Source organism: Pundamilia nyererei, unplaced genomic scaffold (genome assembly GCF_000239375.1).
Source record: "Pundamilia nyererei isolate P.nyererei 1_Seehausen unplaced genomic scaffold, PunNye1.0 scaffold00174, whole genome shotgun sequence".
In the NCBI taxonomy this organism is placed as follows: Eukaryota; Metazoa; Chordata; class Actinopteri; order Cichliformes; family Cichlidae; genus Pundamilia; species Pundamilia nyererei.
In genome coordinates this window covers 746,968-766,311 of record NW_005187575.1, presented here as the reverse complement: position 1 = coordinate 766,311, position 19,344 = coordinate 746,968, and the positions used below count along the sequence as shown (strand labels likewise).

Sequence of the window (19,344 nt, the reverse complement as noted above, 5' to 3'; positions counted from 1 at the left end):
GTTTGTCAACAATAAAACTGACTGAAATGAGAGAAAGACTGAGTGCGAGACTTTGACATTAGATAAAATGAATATTGATAAAGTTTACCTTTATGTACAGAATCTGAATATCGCAAAATATTTTTAAAAATTGCAATAATATCGTATCGTGGGATGTATGGTGATTCCCACCTCTAGTTGCCATGTTGTGATACTCGAAACAAATATGTAATGTAGGAATGTAGATTGTCAGTGTTACTCTCCATCCATAATATCAGTGTTGACCGTCTCATCATCCCTTGATTTCATCATGGGTTACATAATGTTAAAAGGTCAGCTGGCAGCAGGGCTCTCAGTGATGACATCACAAACCCCGTGTTCCAGTGCTATCATACACATTTTGGCCTCATTCATTTGTCCAACAGTGTTGGACAAATGTTGGACAAATGAATGGCCTCTTGAGAATTACGCTTATCTTAACAGTCTTTTAGCATCATCAGACTAAAAAGCTCCACGATACTGTCCGGGATTTTCTGATTCCTTGTCAGAACCATTTTTGGCAATACCCCTGGAAATAGTAGTACTATGATGTGACCTTATGCATGACTTGAACACAGTGACTGCAGTGTGTCTGTGTTTGACTTCTTTTCCTATATTTGCAGCTGGTACTTTGGTAAACTGGGCCGTAAGGATGCAGAGAGGCAGCTACTGTCTACTGGCAACCCTCGAGGCACCTATCTCATCCGAGAAAGTGAAACCACAAAGGGTAAAAAAAACCACAAAACAGACACACTGACACACATCGACCTGTAAGTGTGTGTGTTTATGCCATGACAGATTTACTACTTAGGAGTAAGAAGTGTTCACAGCTGCCTGATGGTGTAATCACAAGTAGAACGCATGGAGTATTTTCTAAGCTCTCATATTTCTCATAAGACTTTTGTAGTAAAAGTGTAGTGTGATAGCCTCTGCTTTTTGAATAGCAGCAGAACTGGATGGGTAGAAGTGAGTACTGAAGTGTTGAATGGGAACTTGGTGTTCAGTGATTCGAACCTCCTGGTCTGTCTTCCTCAGGTGCCTTTTCCTTATCCATACGGGACTGGGATGATCTCAAGGGCGACCACGTCAAGCATTATAAGATCCGCAAGCTAGACAGCGGCGGCTACTACATCACTACCAGGGCTCAGTTTGAAACACTGCAGCAGCTGGTTCAGCACTATTCAGGTAAAATACAAAGATTCTATAATTTGTCATGTTGTGTAAACTTGTAACTATTTTTGTTTGTTGTGTATTTAAGGTCGACTTAAAAAAAGGTAGCTTTGCAGTTTGTTCTTGTAAATGTGCGACTGTTCAGTTTGAATGATTTTAGATTGTAATTGCTTCTTCCACATGAGCCACAACAGTGTTCAGTGCCGTTTTGGTTGAATGTCATTAAAGCTGATGGAGAGGTGGAGAATGGCTAAAGGAAGAGTCTGTGCAGGTGTACAGCTCTTTGTTTCAGAAAACGCTGAATATGAGCCATTGTCATTATTTATTCAAGTAAATTTGAAGAATTTCAAAATATTCTCATTCTGGTCTGTTTGGATTTTCTCCTCTTTGTTAGGACAAAATATACTATGAGATAATACAATATGGTTTTATATGTTTGTAGAGGTATAGGGCTACGTTTGTGTGTTAATCCTTATATATTTATATATTTAAAGTATATATACTTATATATTTAGTATTTAAAAGTAGAATGGGAGGCAGAGCGTTTAGTTTTCCGGCCCCTCTTCTGTGGAACCAGCTTAATTCAGGAGATAGACACTATCTGTCTCCCGCTTCAAAGTTTCCTTTTTGCTAAAGCATATAGTTAGGGCTGGATCAGGTGACCCTGAATCCTCCCTTAATTATGCTGCAGTAGATGTAGGCTGCTGGATGATTCCCATGATCTTCAGTCACCTTTCCTACTCACTATGTGTTAAATAATGTTCATAATATTCTAATATTATCTAATATATCTAATAATCTAAACTCTACGCTTGCAGCACAATGCTTCCACTAAAGCTATTAGTTTTCCCTTTTTTCATATAGATATATATATGTTGTTAAAAGCTTATGTTTAAGATGGACAACCAGTCAGTCAGTCTAAATGGAGAGGGAACAGAGCTAAAACAGCCTCACTAATGCCAAGTGTAAGATAATAAGAATCAATTTGAACCTAGAAAAAAACAAATAAAATAGGTTGATCTTAACAAAAATCGTCCAGTTTTAAATGTGTTTATCCGTTTTACATGCTCCACTTCTCCACCAGGTCTTAGGAAATTCAGCTTGGTACTTTCTGCTTCAGTCCAGGTAGACAGGAATGATCACATAAATTTAAGTTCAGATAATAATCTGGTAATATTTAATGCTGTACTGGGAAATGCTGAATGTATGATGCAGATGTCAAGAAAGTGCATCGCTGGCCTGAAAACAAGCAGATCAAACGGGAGAAATGCCTTTTCTTTTTTTAAAAGCCTTCCAGACAGACGTTGCCGTAGACAGATTTGTCGGTGGATGCAGAGCACTGACACTGCGACCCCATTTTCACAAGCCCAAATAGGAAAGTGTTTTGTGTGGTGTCCGTTTCCGTGAATTGATCAAACATGCATTAAGCAAACACTGTTACGCTGTTATTGCATTTTCACATACAGGAATAGAAGATGACTCGTACTGTGAGACACAAAGACATGGCCTGTGTTGGAATACCTGCTAGTTTGTGTCTCACGTGCAACTGGATTCACATTAATTTTTAATGCAGCAAACAAGAGGCCACAGAGAGAGCACTCTGACACCCTGAAGAGCCACTGTGAGCCCATCCTGGTGTTCATATTGAGCTTATTGGAAACGGACACCCCACTGGTGCACTGACACATATATGTTTTACTTATTACTTGTTAACACGGATTCTGTTTTTCAGCATTTTCTCACTGTCTCGCTTCTACTTGTGCTTCTTTGAAAGCGTGCTCATTTGTTGTGTTTGATCTCTCTCATTCTGCGTCCCTTTGACTAAGAACGGTGCTTTTCCAGTCACGCTCCAGTTGTCATTGACATATTGATCTCTTGAAGTCCTAAAATCAGTGCCATGGATTTTCTGTATGCGTTAGCGTCATGGCACATTAACTGTCCGTCCTGCACTTTATCGCCACTCTAAATGGCATATGGAGCACACCTTTGCAAATAACCTTGACTCTTTGCAGGGCTTATGCTTTTATTGCTTTCTGCTTTGCGCTATTTTCTATTTTACATGTTGCTGAAGAGCCGAGGAGCATATCGGGCATCGTAGAGCGTTGTTCTGTTCTTCGCATCACCTGCAGGGGTCAGAAAGCAATAACTCTTGGCTGCTAATCTGGCCAAATTCACTGACAGGCTGAGAATCAAACCTAGCTTTACTCTGTTCAAACGACATTTCTGCTAGTCACGTGATGAAATAAAATAGTCCGTTTCAAGGAGTACTGAGTTTTGTTTGTTGTTTTGCTTTAAATTTTTATCGTTTTGCATTTTTAGTTGTAGAAATCCGATTCCTTAAGTGTGTTTTTACAAATAAATGGCTGCAGTTCATGATGATGCTTTTGCTTTTTGCATCCCACTGATGTCAAGATCACTCTCTGGTCTTTACCTTATAAGGTCAAATGCCTTCTTGTGAATTGGTACCATTTAAATAACATTTTATTAAAATGCATTGATAGAATCAGTGGCTTCAGGGGAGCAAATTACAGTAGGAGTGTTGTTACCTGCTCTCACTCATTCACATTCTGGTTGCGTAATAATGTCTTTAAAGGCAACTGACCCAAGAGAAGACCAGGAAACAATCCTCTGAAATGATTTATTGCGATTATAAAACGGTTAACAAGCTAGCCCTGTCTACTTTTATATTCTGTTTATTTATTTGTTTCGTGATAAATTGATGTGATAAGGCACTGAATGGATTTGTGTATGATCCTACCATCATTCTACCAAAACCAGGTGTTGGGAATTGCTCAGGTTTGTAATTGATTAGAGAGCAGAACATAAACTTTAATAACTGTCAGCAATAACACATTTATGAGCAGGCAAAATGGAGTTCAGCAGCATCACAAAGACTAACTTGGTCTTCAAAATAAAATGAGCTTTCCACACTTTAAGCCGCCACCTCTTTCTGTGAAACACCCTCTGCTTCTGTGTTTTCTCCGTGGAGACGGTGCACATATTGACAGCTTTTATGACAGCCAGTGGAGAATACACAGAGCCGTATTGATGTTTGAGCGGAGCAGCTGTGGCAGCAGGCAGGTGACCCAGATGGGCTTTGATGGCCGTGTTCCAGGTTTAACACTCCTGTGGGTGAGACGCGGGCCTTTATCTCATCTTTACTGCCCTGTGCAAACACCCTGGGGTCTTACCAGTGACCGTGAGGATAAAACCAAGGGTCACTTTACCATTGCTGTCAAGGCAATATCTAAATATCAGCGTGAGGATGCCTGCGGAAACTCTGACCTAATCCACTGGCTTAATCAGTCGGGGGCAAACATGAGACTTCCTTCAGAGTATAAGAAAGAATGATTTGAACGAGCACATAGATGTCGTGGTGTTATCAGCTAAAGTGACAGCAAACAGGCCTAATCTAAATGGAAAGGGCACTCATCGTCCTAAACAAGTATGGTCGATAATGCTTTTCATAGTACACAAAGTACCTATGATTTAACGTTACATAACTATAAATATATACATTTTACCGTGCAGCTATCTCTTTACGTAAATGGCCATTGTTATCGTAAACCGTGTGCACGTCGCCATGCCCTTAGCCACAGGAAGCCTTTAGAGTCTTTAGTTCTGCTTGTTGCTATTGAGTGTTGAAGACTTTTACTGTTATACTGTGTTATACTGTGATACTCTACCAACCCAGGCCAGAAATAACCATTAAAGTCATTTAAATTTCAGCTGTAACTGCAGAGCTAGGTACTGTTTTATTTTAGCTTTCCAGCAACAGATGATGCTTGTGAACTTATAGCACACTCAGAGGTAGACTGCCAACAATTTGAAATGACAACCGACCCCCAGTTTGGCTGCTTGGCTACATGTCAGAGCTGGCGTTTGTATCTCTGTCTGCTGTTTTAACCCCTTCACCACCCAACACCCAACAGTCTATACATCATTACTCGCTTGTTTTACAGATTGTTGGGAGTTCAGAGGGTAGACTTCCAACTCTGACTATGCTCTGAAATCATATTATAGAAAATGAGAACATTTTAATAGATTTCTATTCGTTTTGGCTATTAGGAAGAATATACTTAACAAGTTATTACATAAAAAGCCAGTTGTGAAAAGTTCATCCGCCAGTGCTACATCACAACGCTCTAATTTTATAAGTATGAGACGCGTGTGACTTGTAAGCAAACTGATTAATCTGATGATCAAGATGGATGAAAGAGGCCACATCCTGAATCTTTTCACCTGTAATCAGCTCCTGTGCCCACCAGAAAGGGAAAACAGAGGCGCTGGTTCTCAGCTTTGATGTTTACTATGCTTCCAGTTGTTGTGCCACTCTGAAGCTTGTCTTTGTCTCCTGCAGGGTGCTGCGCTAACCCTCTGTACATCTCCCTCTCTCTGTCTCTGCTCTTTTTTGCGCGTTGCCGTGTGCTGTGTGCAGATCGAGCCGCGGGGCTCTGCTGTCGCTTGGTGGTTCCCTGCCACAAAGGCATGCCCCGCCTCGCTGACCTGTCCGTCAAAACCAAAGACGTGTGGGAGATCCCACGGGAGTCGCTGCAGCTGATCAAGCGTCTCGGGAATGGGCAGTTTGGGGAGGTTTGGATGGGTACGGATCGAGTCGCCTCCGAGTAAGGGGGCCACTCGGAAGGAGCCACACAGAGCTGACGGAGACACCAGACACAGTCCAAAACACAGGCCAATAATCTGATGGGTTTGATCAAATGAGAACATGGGGCAAAAATGTTGGTAATTCTTAGATTGAGGGTGTTGCCAGTCAAATTGTCCTTGTTTTCCAAACTTTTCTGCCAAAATAATCTGGAAAAATCATCCAGTGTGTCAGGAAACTCTCACAGCCTAAAGGTGGCCTCCTTCCATGTGTACCTCACTGCATGTTCCTTTCCCCTAACCCTGTTTGCCTTACCTCCCCCCCTCCCCTGTAGAGAGTGCGGATGGTTTGTGCTTTAATTTAACGGGCGTGTGTGTGAACTACATCCCTGACACTGTGGGCTTGAGTCATGATGCCTGGGAGATCAGCAGAGACGCACTTGAGTTGGAAGTAAAGCTGGGAACAGGATGTTTTGCCGATGTGTTTTATGGTAAGAAAATTCAAAACCAAACTTTGAAATTTTCACTCTGGCCCATCCCACAAGTACACGTGGAGTCTCCTTTATGCTCATCTATGTATTCATAATTGTGCCAAGAAGCTATTTTGCCATTTCACATGCAAGCTGGAGCTTTCTTATCCCTCTCCAGCACTCCCACAGGATTTTTGTTTTAGTTTCTTAAGACATAAACTATAAAGTCTCTTTGAAAATCAGCTGATACCTATAAGAATAGTTTTCCACCCCACAGTGTATGTTTGCATTCTTATAATATTCCAGTTGAACACTGAGGTGGCCCTGAAAGGTGAAATGCATTGCAGCTTAAGAAAACACCAGCAACCAGAAAATACTCAGCAAAAGTACACACAACAATACTTTTTGTGTGCTTTTGCAGTATTTCTCTATTTGCTGATGGTTTCTCAGTTGCAGTATGTTTGACCTCTCTGGGCCACTGTAGCAGCAGGTTACCAGTCCTGACTTCCAAAATTGAAAGCACAGTCACGATGCTACAGAAGCCCACTCTGATATATGAGCTTAATCTTAAATTAAGCCCCTTAAAATAAACAAGTAGGTCAAATTTGTCTTTCCTAAGATTCTTGTATGTTTACTGTAAAAATAATATAAAAAAGGTACTGCTTCAATAAAATAATTGTAGTCATCCATACCTTTACCTACATTCACACAGTATTTTGATAGAGTGCATATTGGAGGCATAGCCGTGCTGTGTTACAGTCACTGACATGTAACCAGTGAGGAGCTTACAGGCTTGCCTTTGTTGATCATCCTACAAAGGATTATCCGCTCCCATGTTGGCGTATTGTGACTCTTAAAGCCCTGCTGAATCTCTCTCCAAGCCTTTAAAAGCCATTTCAAATCAATGTCCGCTCCAAATCCCGTACACATTTAATTATCCTTCAGCCCAACCACTGTGCATGAAAGATTATTCCCTCAGTCTCTCGATCGCTTCCTGTCTTGCATGTTTATCTCGTTGTCATTTCAAAGCAAGACTTTCCCCATGTTTTTAAACTACAGTTGCCTCACACCTGCCAATCATGTCTTCGGGTTAGAGCACAGGGTTGTCAAGCTTGACTTTGAAATGACACGAATGCATTTTCCCACTGTACTGATGCCAGCTTCTGTGTACCAGGAACGTGGAATGGCACCACTAAGGTGGCAGTGAAGACTCTGAAGCCTGGCACGATGTCCCCAGAGTCCTTCCTGGAGGAGGCTCAGATCATGAAGAAACTCCGTCATGATAAGCTGGTGCAGCTTTACGCTGTCGTGTCTGAGGAGCCCATTTACATCGTCACAGAGTACATGGGCAAAGGTAGATGGAACACACCCACAATCCACAGCTGCTTACTTGGAATTTTTCATTGCACCCCAAAAGTGCTAGTTATTCACTTGTTAAAAAATAATTATTTTTATAAAATAAGAGTTTCCTGTTTCAAAATATGCAGTTTCTCTCGCTTTTACAAGCATCTTATACTATGTAGAGTGATTTTATTGAAGAAGAATAGAAGAATTTTGTCATCACCATTCAATTACGAAAAAGATGAATTTTTACAGAATTTCTGTTGAAAGAGAAAACTAATAATGGAGACACAAGCTTAAAGCTCTGTGTGACAAAAATGGGTTGTAAAGCAGTTGACCTTGCGTTGCTTTTGGTTGCATGTCAGCGAGTTTGCCTCTCTCACCCTTGTGCAGAAACAAAGTGTGAGAGAGGAAAGGACTAACACCAAACAAGAGAAATAGCTCTTGGTATGGTTTTGTGCGTAAGCTGCAGACTCAGAAAACGTAACACAGACAAGTTTTGCAAAGCAAAGCAAAGTTAATTTCCATTAGTAGAAGAGTTTAAAGTTCTATGTTATGTTGTATGTTGGTTGTGTCACCAGCTCAGTCCAAGCCCCTGTATGTGTCTTCACTGACCACTATCTCAGTAAAAAGCAAATTATCTGCAGGAGATTCTGAACAGTCCATTCCTATGTGATATCATCTCCTTGCTTTTTGTTGTTGGCATGTACACCAAACAGTAGAACTGTAGAGGAAAGATTAATTGTGGCCTAAAAGTGAAACTTGTGGCCAGTTAAAAAAATGTCTGTCAAAGCACTTTGTTTCATTCCAGTCTGAAGAGTGAGCGCTCTGGAATGGCAAACCCTGCCTTTCAAAGAGAGTGGAGATGATTAAGGCCTGCAAAACAGTCCTTCAAAACACTGGAGTTCAGAGATGCCACAAGAAAGCGTTGTGGACGCGCATTAATCACCAGAGAATGCAAGAATGGAAACTTTGATGTACGTTGCTGTGTCTGCTGCGTGCAGAGCCTGCCATATCTAGGTCAGCCAATTAAGCTGGAGAGGAGTGCCTTTAAAAGAGCCGATCCACTGTGGAATTGTATGAATGTAGAAGTTTATGTGGGGATCTTTTTAGGTCCACCAATCCAATATTTCTTTTTGTAGCTGGCGAGCTTTTTGTGGCTTATTTCTAAGAGATATTCACCTGATTTTTCTTCAAGGTTATTTTACTTCAGATTTACAAACACTTCCTGTGTTCCTGTATTGCACAGGGCACGGAAACCAAAACTGATTTAATAAAGTTGTGTTTTATTTATTTTATTGTGCACATGTGTGCAACATAACATGTTTTTATGCCTACTCCAGGAAGCTTACTGGACTTTTTAAAGGATGGAGAAGGACGAGGGTTAAAACTGCCTAACCTGGTGGACATGGCTGCACAGGTATGCCACAGACTTCAGGTTATGGTCCTGAAAATGGTCCTGCTATGACAGCAAAATCTGTTTGTGCAACCATAAATTCCAAAACATCCCAAAACCGTTAGGACACTGAATAAAATGTAAATATGCAATTCAATTCAGTTTGATTTATATAAATGTACACCCTACAATATGTGGTACTATGAAGTCTTTTAAGCTAAGATAGGGCCTGATTATTCAATATAATCACATATATTCTAATATGTGATTAGAATATGGTCTGACATTGGTTAGATTAGAATATATGTGATATATTTGAATAAATTTAAAATAGATTCTGGATTTAAAAGGGATCCAATGAAGAGAAGCCAGTACAGGCGAAATACGCTCTCTCTAGTATTCTCTGTTAGGATTCTTGCTCCAGCATTTTAGAACAACTAAAGGCTAAAGTCCGCCTCTAGTGGCCACTCCAGAAACTGCACTTCTGCATTGGCTTACTTTTTCAACCCCAGAACTTGTGCCAGTAATTCTACAGCTTTGTTCTTTATAAAATATGATTCTACACTGGTTTCAGTGTACCCTTCTTGTTGTCCTCTTTTCAAAACTGCAACTTTATGATTGCTCTAATCATGTGATTAGAGGACTTCATTAAGAGATAACTTGAGGGCTTCTATTGTCAATTTATTTTTATTTGACCCAAATCTTTAGCAAATAGAGAGTCATTGTGAGAGAAGTTGAATCAAACCAATCCAAACTGCAACGACATATCTTACTGAGGGCTGTCCTATCAAAAAACAAGCTTTACCTACCATTAGATATAGATAAATAGATATAGATGCTATTAAATGTATTCTCGTGAAGTGAGAGCAACTCACAGTTGAGACAGAAATTTCTTTAGCTATTGTTGCCTTCTGTGCTGTTCTCAAGGTGGCAGCAGGTATGGCCTACATTGAGAGGATGAACTACATCCACAGAGACCTACGCTCTGCTAACATCCTGGTTGGCGACAACCTGGTGTGCAAGATCGCCGACTTTGGCCTGGCAAGGCTCATCGAAGACAACGAATACACGGCTCGACAAGGTAGGGCTTCCAACTCCTTTCCAACTCGCTCAGAAACGATGTTAAATGCACATACTTAATGCTCCCACTCACACAAGCTCACATGCTGCCTGACTGCATTAGATCATGGAGGAAATTCGCTCTGGGAGTTGCAAGCTTTGCATTACACCCACAAGAAAATGACTAGCCAGCACAGCCAGTCAGCTCCAAATATTTTTCTCAATAACACAGACATTGAGGGAAGACACTCCCTGCCCCAGAGACACAGAGAGATTTTAAACTGGACATCATGTTACTTCGCTATTGACCCTTGAAGCCTTTGAGATATTCAGATATCAGGTTGTGCTAGCTGTTCCCTGATTTGGAGAAAACATATTTGTACATTCTGCATTCTGGAAGTATAAATAAATATCCACAGACCTTTTTCTGATCTAATTGCCATTTCATCCATCAATCCATTTTCATCCGCTTACCCAATTCGGGGTCATGGACAAAGTGGAGCCTATTCCAGCTACCGTAGGCGAGAGATGGGGTACAGCCTGGACAGATCACCAGTCTGTCTCAGAGACACCAAAACGTTGCTGTGCCCTCATAAAATCATTCTTGGGTTTAATCCTTTTAATTCAACAAAGGAACATTTTCTTCCACATTTGAACTTTAAATGTGCAGAAAGACAGTTTCATGCAGAATTATGGGTCATGTTAGATTAACGTTTATAACAAATGTACGTGTCAGCACTCAGAATACTGTAAATATCGTCATTTCCCAGCTGGTTAGTTGAAGCTCATAGCAGCTGTTCATGCCATTTCTATGTGCTCAGCAGATACTGTCATTATGTTGTAATTTCTTTCCTCCCTTTGACAAATGAAGTCATTTTGTTGCACACATGTTCTTTGCTGTCTGCTAGATGCTTCACTTCACTTTTAAAAGTCAGACCTCTGATGTTTAATCTCTGGTCTCTAATTTCCTTCCTGACTTTTCCCAGGAAGTACTTTTAAAGTTTAATCAGTTACAATCAATGACAGCGTGTGAAGGGGAACCTAAGAGAAAACGTGAATGTTCCTTTTTATCCTGTAAATTTTTTTACAGGCTGTATTGCTGGTATCAAATTTGTACATGTTAGCATTGTTCACTTAAAAGAGAAAGACCACCATATATATATATATATGTATATGTGTGTACTTTAAAGATAAATTCATCAAGCTAGTTTAAAATGATAAGGGACTGTGAAGGCCCAGTATAACAGAAAAAGGATCATGTTAAACTGAATAAACCTGAAGTGTAGACATGCTCTCCTCGTTAATACTAATGTGGTCTCACTGCTCTCCTTCAGGTGCAAAGTTTCCCATCAAGTGGACCGCCCCAGAGGCCGCGTTGTACGGGAAGTTTACCATCAAGTCAGACGTGTGGTCGTTCGGCATCCTGCTAACGGAGCTGGTCACCAAGGGTCGGGTGCCTTACCCAGGTAAGGAAGGGGAAGGATCAAACGGTGCAGTAGAAGCTAAGCTCTGCTCGCTCAGCTGCTTTCACCTTGAGCCGGTCAGTCTACACTGATTAAGGGGCTCAATAAAGGGGAACTGCGAAACACTGAGCAGTTACCAAAGTACACACAGCTATCACAACAGGCAGCTCCTGCTGCTGTTTATGGGATTAAAATGTTCCTTTACGCTTGGGTAACCTTCGTTTCCCTGCCAGAATATGAGCTAACCCTTAATTACTTCTGCTGCCCTGTGGGACAAGATACATTTTACACAGAAACAAAAAGAAAGAGAGTGGGAGAGGCTGGGGCGTACTCCGTATACAGCTCCATGCAGGGAGGGGGAACACGTTTGACCAGATGGTGCTGGTGGGCCTGTTCTGCTGTAGAGAGCAGGTGAGGATGGTTAGCTTGCAAGTGAGCTGAGGGAAAAGCAGCACCTTAACAGCTTTATAAGGTAGTGGACAAAATAGCAGAAAAATGGACTCAAGAAAGAGAACTATCCTACCCAGGAGACACTTGAGATGAAGATTATTGCCAGATTCAGTTAAAAACTGGAAGGTTTCTCAGATCATCTGGAAAGAGACCCCGTAGAATCCAGCTGTTTTTAAAAAGGGAAAAGACATCATTTGAATTTATATTGAATTTTATCTGATCTCAGGGTCAAAATTATACAACATCAGTAAAATTTGGTTAAATGTCTCGTGGCAAGTTTCACTTCAACACTTTTGGGAGCCAACAACAAGCTTCTAGCATAATTCAGACTGGATATTTGACTGTTCATTGAAGTAGGTTGGCATGAAGCATAGTCCACAAATTTTAATAGGCATGAGGTTGGTGTATTGGGAAGGCCTCTGTGTTAGAACACAGTTTCAACTGTCTGGCTGTCTGGTTGGAGAATTTGGAGGTAGTCCATTATTCCGTTCACTTTGTGCAATGTACCACGAGTCTCTAGCAGCACAACATCCCAAGAGCATGACGCTACCACCACCATGCTTGACACTGTTACAGAGTTCAGCTTTGCCTCATCGTTACTACTACAATAATATCTCTCGTCATTGTGGCCAACTAGTTCAATTCTTTGTCCCATTTGACCATAAAGCTTTTCTCCAGAAGGCATTTGGCTTCAAATTTTAGTCAAGCACTGAGGACAATGACTCTGTGTTTGAGCAGATTCCAGTTTTTGGCAGGTTTCGAGCCACAGTGGATCGTGAGTTGTTCCTAAACAACCTAACCAATGTTAGACCATCAGAATAACTTTTACTTGAGTACAGTTGTTTCAACTGATGATCTGAATCAGCACTTGTCTAGAAATGGCTCCAGAAGACCTTCCCAACTTGTATAAATCTACAATTCTTTGTCGATGTTCACTGAGTTCCTTGTCCTTTCCCATTGTTCTGTATTGGTCAATATAAGGCTGCAACAATGCATTGAGTAACTCAAATAACTTGATTACAAAATGAGGGATTACAAAGAGCGAAGAGATGGGATTAAAGAGATTAAAAAGATGGTGAGCTCAGGTGGAGTCAAAAAAGGGGTTTTCTAGCATCCAGAACAACCAGCTGTAATCAACATTCAAATCTTTACTGAGAAAAAGCCGACAGGAATCCTTCATCAAAGCACCTGATTAACAACCTCCAACGTGAAGAAAAGCAAACTTTGTAGCTGCTTCCATCCACTGCTGTGTGTCTGTTTGATCACCTACTGAAAAGAAAATAAGCAAAAAGAGAAGAACACAGTAGGGAGACCACAGCAGCAACCAACATAAGCATAAGTGCCAGTAAATAGTGAACATTGAATGTTACTGAGGAGCACTTAAGACCGACAACGCACGACATGTTCAGACTAGGCCATGTTTTTCAAAACTTTAGTAACATTATTTTGTAGATTTTGCTTTCTTCAGTTAGAGGTTTTAATTAAACAGATCTTCATTAAACAACCCTTTGCAGATTCAGCACGTTAAGAACTGATTTTTTGAATTTGATCACTGCGTGATCCCAGGCAGAGCTCCCGAGCGCTCTTTCTCACATGCTTCCTGCATTTAATTTTCAGGTATGAACAACCGAGAGGTGCTGGAGCAGGTGGAGCGGGGCTACAGGATGCCGTGCCCACAGGACTGCCCCATTTCGCTGCACGAGCTGATGCTACAGTGCTGGAAGAAGGACGCAGAGGAGCGGCCCACCTTTGAGTACTTGCAAGCCTTCTTGGAAGACTACTTCACAGCCACCGAGCCTCAGTACCAGCCCGGGGACAACCTCTAACCCACCGCTACCACCCCCCACACCCTGTTCTTGCTTTCTCTCTCTGTCTCTCTCTCTCTCGGGGTCAGCTCGAGGCCTGGACACGATTAGCTACAGCAGTGCTATATAAAAAACAAAAACAAAAAAACTATGGATCCTTTTCAGCCTGGCCTTTTTATGTTAGGGATGTGTACAGCTTCCTCAGCTCAACTTGGGTTCCAATACAAACCCCCTGACGACACCGCCCTCAGTCTCCGACACGCCCCCCTAGTGTCTGAACTCTGTAAATGCCATAGTTAGCAAGGCTGATGGAACTGGGGTTAACTGGGGGTTGTGCTAATGCAGTTCCTTGTATTCAATGTAAATAAGAAAAGCTTGTTTTAGTTTGTCTGCTTCCGTTTCAGATTTTATTTTCTTCTGCACAAAAGTAATAATAATGATAAAAGGAAGTGAAGTACCTGAGGAGGCACAGTTAATCTGTGTGTGTATTATACTGTAGCTTCTCTATTATTTTCTAGAGATTGAATTGGAAGGCTCTATATTTTTTTCTCATTTCCTATAAAAGAGAATTCATCGCTTTATTCTCTACTTTTCAGTTACACGTGTTATTGCATAAAGTTTCTCCTGGTGAGCATGACACAGTCCACCTTTTTTTTCCTTTTTTTTTGCCTTCCCGTCACAAAAGCTTCTAGTTAGGCTGCTGCTGCTGCAGGTTCTTTTACAAACCATCTGCCACATTTTTGTAAATCACAGCAACGTACAAGGATTTTGACATATCCCTCATTGCTATTTGGGTGGAAATGTTTCTGTCTTTATACCACTGGTGTGTTATTTTGTAGCTGGGAGACAAGAAAGATTTTCATTTAAGAGTATAAATGTCTTTGATTGAGAATCTTCATTTGGAAACAGATCGTGGGGTTTTTCCTCCTGCACGTCCTCCACCCGAGCCTGCAGGATCAACAGGCTGCACCTGAACCAGGACCATCTTACCTCCTGAGCTGCTTCTTCTTTTATGTTTAAGTGACACGATTATATTGAGTCTTTGATTTTATTTAACCCTTTTAGGTGATCCTTCGAGAGACATTTGGAGTATATGATCAGGGGAGCTCTGGACCAGTTCATGTGACAGGAGTCTGAATGTGAAACGCATTGAAAATAAATGGAAACCAGCTCTGGTCTGGTCTGGTCTTAATGCAGATGGTATCACAGCCTTTGGTAAATCCTCATTTTTCAGTTGTACAGCTAAATGGGTTTTAAGTGTCGCTAACTTCTCTCCTTTGTATCTTTCATTTCCATTTTTTATTAACATGACTCGTTTTGTTAATTCAGTGATTTGGCATTTGGAACTCAGAAAAGACCAATAAACATTTTACACTCTTTCCAAGACACTTATTATGACCAATGCCAGTGTTTTACATGTGTGTGTGCACCTGCCTGAGAAACCAAGAGAAACTGCATGCTCACAGAGCAAGACAGCCAGTGGCAGCCAGGCCCTACTTTCCCTGTGCCCTCACACAACTTGAAGTGGTCAAAAGGTGGAGCTGAAAAGAGAGAAAAAGAAACTAAAAATAGATGCAGCAAAATGTGACAAATTAACTGCCATATTAGTACCAGCACAACTGGTAACAAGCCCTCACAGTCACAGGAGGCTGCTGTTGCTAGCAGCAGAGCAGGAGGAGGAATCTTATTCTGGATCTTGTTGTGACATATACTCTAAAAACTAAAGATTTTACAGTATTCCCTGAAAACCTTCATTTGTCTGATAATTTCTTAAAAACATGGATTACACAGCAGTAGCAAATACATTACATTACTGTAGATGTCTTTCTGAAATTGCTGTAGCTAAGTCAAGGATATAATCCGCCTGCTGTTATCCTCTTGAATGAAATGTGCCAACACCGTGGGAGTTTAGCTTAGGTAGCTGCTCTGCTCTATGCCTGATTATCATGTTAATAGTGTGACATTCTCACTGTGTACGATTCTGCCAGGTATGCAGTGAAGAACTTCAGTAATCAAACCAGTCTGTCAGATTCCATTCCTACAAGACTGCTCAAAGAAGTCCTACCATTAAATAATGTGTCAATCTTAAATATGATAAGTCTGTGGGCTATGTACCATTAATATGTACCCCTACAGGCCTTTAAGCTGGCAGTAATTAAACCATTACTCAAAAAGATTTGATCCAGCTGTCTTAGCCAATTGTAGGCCAGTCTCCAACCTTCCTTTTATCTCAATAGTATTTTAAAGAATTGTTGTAAAGCAGCAACAGAGGAATGGTTTATTTAAAGAGTTTCAGTCAGGTTTAGGACCTCATCACTCAGAAGGTTAAAAATTATCTTCTTATGACCTGTGACAAATAGACCTATCTCTTTGCTTGTCCTGCTAGACTTCGGTGTAGCATTCGATACTGTTGACCGTATTTTATTACAGAGATTAGAGCAGGCCGCAGGTATTAAAGGTCCTGTGCCGCACTGATTTGAATCATATCTCTCTCCAATAGACTCCAGTTTGTTCATGTAAATGGGGAGTTTTATTCACACACTAAGGTTAATATTGGAGTTCCACAGGGTTTCATGTAGGACCAGTTCTGTTTGCATTATACATGCTTCCCCTAGGTCACAGGTGTCAAACTCCAGTCGTTGAGGGATGGGGTCCTTAAACTTTTGAATGTGTCCCTGCTGCAGCACACCTGAATAAACACCTGAGGTGGTAATTCAGCCATTTAATTGATGTTACAGCAGCTCATGAGTGAATAAACATGGTGCAATAAAAGTACTTTTAGAAGTAGATTTTTTTCAAAAACTTACATATATAAGTAGGATTAAAGCAGGGGTCGGCAACCCTAGGCACGCATGCCCGAAGGGTTAACTGATGGCACGACCATAGTTGGACAGGCCATCGGGCATACCAGGCATTTGCTCGGTGGGCCGATGATTTTTTTTTTTTTTGGAACGGTATAAACAATGAAAGGTGGTGGATTGGCCAGACGCTGGCCGGTGTGTAAAAATAACTCAGTTGTTTGGTGGTGGCTATGGCGGAGCTTCCACAGATTCAGTAACATTAACAAGTGGTGGAGGCCAGCAGGTGGCTGGGGGAGAGGGGAGGCAGGAGGAGGAGAGACCCAAGGCAGCCGACGGCCCGAGTGTCAGGTGAACCGAACTTCAGGTAAGAAGTTATGACCTGCAGTCTATCTGGGTCAGATATAAACCAGGTGTATATCTGAGTGAATCATAATGCAATCATATGGCACACTTACTTCTGAGGAAATTTTAAATGGCACTCATCATCAGAAAGGTTGCCTACCCCTGGATTAAAGTCACTGAAAGTGCAGGTCTCTGGCTCACCAACTGGTAACACTACCATTAATGGCCATTACTGATTATTGCGCCTATGTTTGACAAATCAATGTCTTCTATGTGAAAGGTATCACTTCTTTTCCATGACAACAAATTTTCCAAACTCAGCTAAAGCATTCTGTTTGTACACTGCTGTTTGATTTATTGATCGGTAGGATTTGAAGGCAGAAAAGAGGACAGCTAGTATGAGTACAGTAAAGAGATTTGCTAACTTTTTGAAAAAAATCAATAAATAAATCAGCCATATAGCTTGTGAAACATCTGTTTAAATCTTGTTGAATTTAATTGGCTAAATTCACAAAAAAGCAGTTTTAGAGTAACACCACATCTCACCTGATCACAGCCTTATAAAACAAGTTATGTTACTTATTTCTAATTACTTTAATCACACTGTACAGCTTGTCATGGCTAACAGATGGATTCAAGCGCAGACAGCGTTCTGGCAAGCAATAAAGGTGACAAATTATTGACACAAGAGTGAAACCACAGTGATTTATATATACAGTTAGTGGGGCAGGGGTCCAGGGCTCCAGGGGATAGAGGGGAGGAAATCCATGCTCGCTCTTCACTCAGTCCAAACGCCGCCACTCCTCTTCTCACGCACACTCACTTCTCCTCAGCCACTCTCGCTCCAATTTCCACTTATGCCGACACGCTCAGGGATCACAGGTAATGGTGGGTTGAATATATGATTGTTTGTGAGTGGAATTAAAGTTGAGCAGCACCACCATCCAAAATAATTTGCTAATTTTACTTTGGGAGAGTTTAGAGCTTAAAAAGTCAATGCTGCCAGTGAGGAATGGGAGCAGCTTTGATGTTCCATCAATGTGCAACCTACCATTTTAGACGGACACCAGCTGCAGAATCAGTACTACATTCAAAAGGAGGGAGGCACATCTTTTTAAAAAGAAAAATCTGCCTTGAAATTTTGCAATTTAGTTGAGCTCAGCACTGCAGTGGTAATATGCAAAGCACACAATAATGTCCTAAAGTGTATTCTCAAGTTTTTCAAAATTAGAGAGACAACATACTCAGAGGAAGTCAAAGGAAAAGTTATGTTCCAAAAAGCAAGGATTAGGACAAAAAAGGAGATGTAAATGTGCCTGTGTCATCCAGGTCATCGTAGTCTAAGGAGCTTGGAAACGTTTCACCTCTCATCTGAGAATCTTCTTCAGTTCTAAGACTATAATGGTGGAGAGTCCCAGATTTAAGATGTAAATGTGTTAGAGGATAAACTTGTAGAGTAATTGTGAGCAATTCACTGTAAATTTACAAAATATTATCAGAAATCTCAGAGTTTCATTTCAAATTCATATGACTTTCTATTTCAGTGGAGCTGTCCAATGAAAAGGTTTCACAAACCTGCATAGTGAGGAAGAAATAAATTCTGTCTATTTTTCTTGCTTGAAGTTTTTTCATTCAAAACACACCACGAGTGGGAGGGGGGTCATTTCAGTGACTTAATTTGGTTTGTAAAGGCGTGTGTTATAAGTGCTGCCAGAAATTAGCTTCCACTGTGTCGGAAAATTCCCTTCAACCGTATGTCAGGTGGTGTGACTCCCCCCTCCCAAAGCCTTATTGGAGCAGCAGGTGGAGCTCCCTGACCATCTCTCCTCCATATTATCAATACCATTGTCTTTGTGGACTCATAACCAGCTGGGATGCATCTCTGTGGAAAAACTCCCCTTTATGTGGCAACTTTATAGCTAAAAGGAGCACAGCAATCACATCCTGCAGAAACTAGGTAAGTCTAATTTAGTTCACTTTAATAGTAAAGACTGCTATATTCATACAGAGTTTTGAAGCTTCTAAAAGGTAAAAAGGATGAAAGAATAAAGCTATATGTATGGTTCTGTATGTCATCAAGATTACAGTGGATCCCTAACTTCTCTCAAGTAACACAGGGCCGCAGACAAGCAATTTCCAAGTGACAGAGCTTTGAAGAAAACATAACTTTCTTCAGAAACCATTAATGCTTTGTTTTAGTTACACCCAGATGAAACCCACCTAACACAGTAGGCCAGCTTTCATGTAGAGTTATTTTGAGTTTACAACAAAGTAGACTACAAAATGTAAATCTATTTTTAGCAGCTTAAACTCAACAGTTGTCATCATGTACAATATGTTATCCTAACAGTTACACCTAAAACTTTCCAAGTAGGTCTTAAAAAGCTGCACAATGCGACGCCCTGAACATTATTTGTCTTACTGTAC

General features: G+C 41.0%; 1 protein-coding gene across 3 annotated transcripts in view; it reads left to right on the top strand.

The window, feature by feature from the left end:
• The window catches only part of fynb (FYN proto-oncogene, Src family tyrosine kinase b), a 74,710-nt gene extending 59,557 nt beyond the window's left edge, over positions 1-15,153 (top strand). For 2 of the 3 annotated variants that reach the window (XM_005746190.2, XM_013914141.1), the window contains exons 6-13: positions 642-745; positions 1,054-1,203; positions 5,627-5,791; positions 7,435-7,614; positions 8,945-9,021; positions 9,925-10,078; positions 11,391-11,522; positions 13,587-15,153. In XM_005746190.2, coding sequence (XP_005746247.1) covers positions 642-745; positions 1,054-1,203; positions 5,627-5,791; positions 7,435-7,614; positions 8,945-9,021; positions 9,925-10,078; positions 11,391-11,522; positions 13,587-13,795 — 1,171 coding nt within the window. In that variant the 3' untranslated portion in view covers positions 13,796-15,153. Of the gene's footprint in view, positions 1-641; positions 746-1,053; positions 1,204-5,626; positions 5,792-6,125; positions 6,282-7,434; positions 7,615-8,944; positions 9,022-9,924; positions 10,079-11,390; positions 11,523-13,586 lie in introns of all 3 variants that reach the window. The other variant, XM_005746191.2, reaches the window with a different exon arrangement.
• The last annotated feature ends 4,191 nt before the right edge of the window (positions 15,154-19,344 follow it).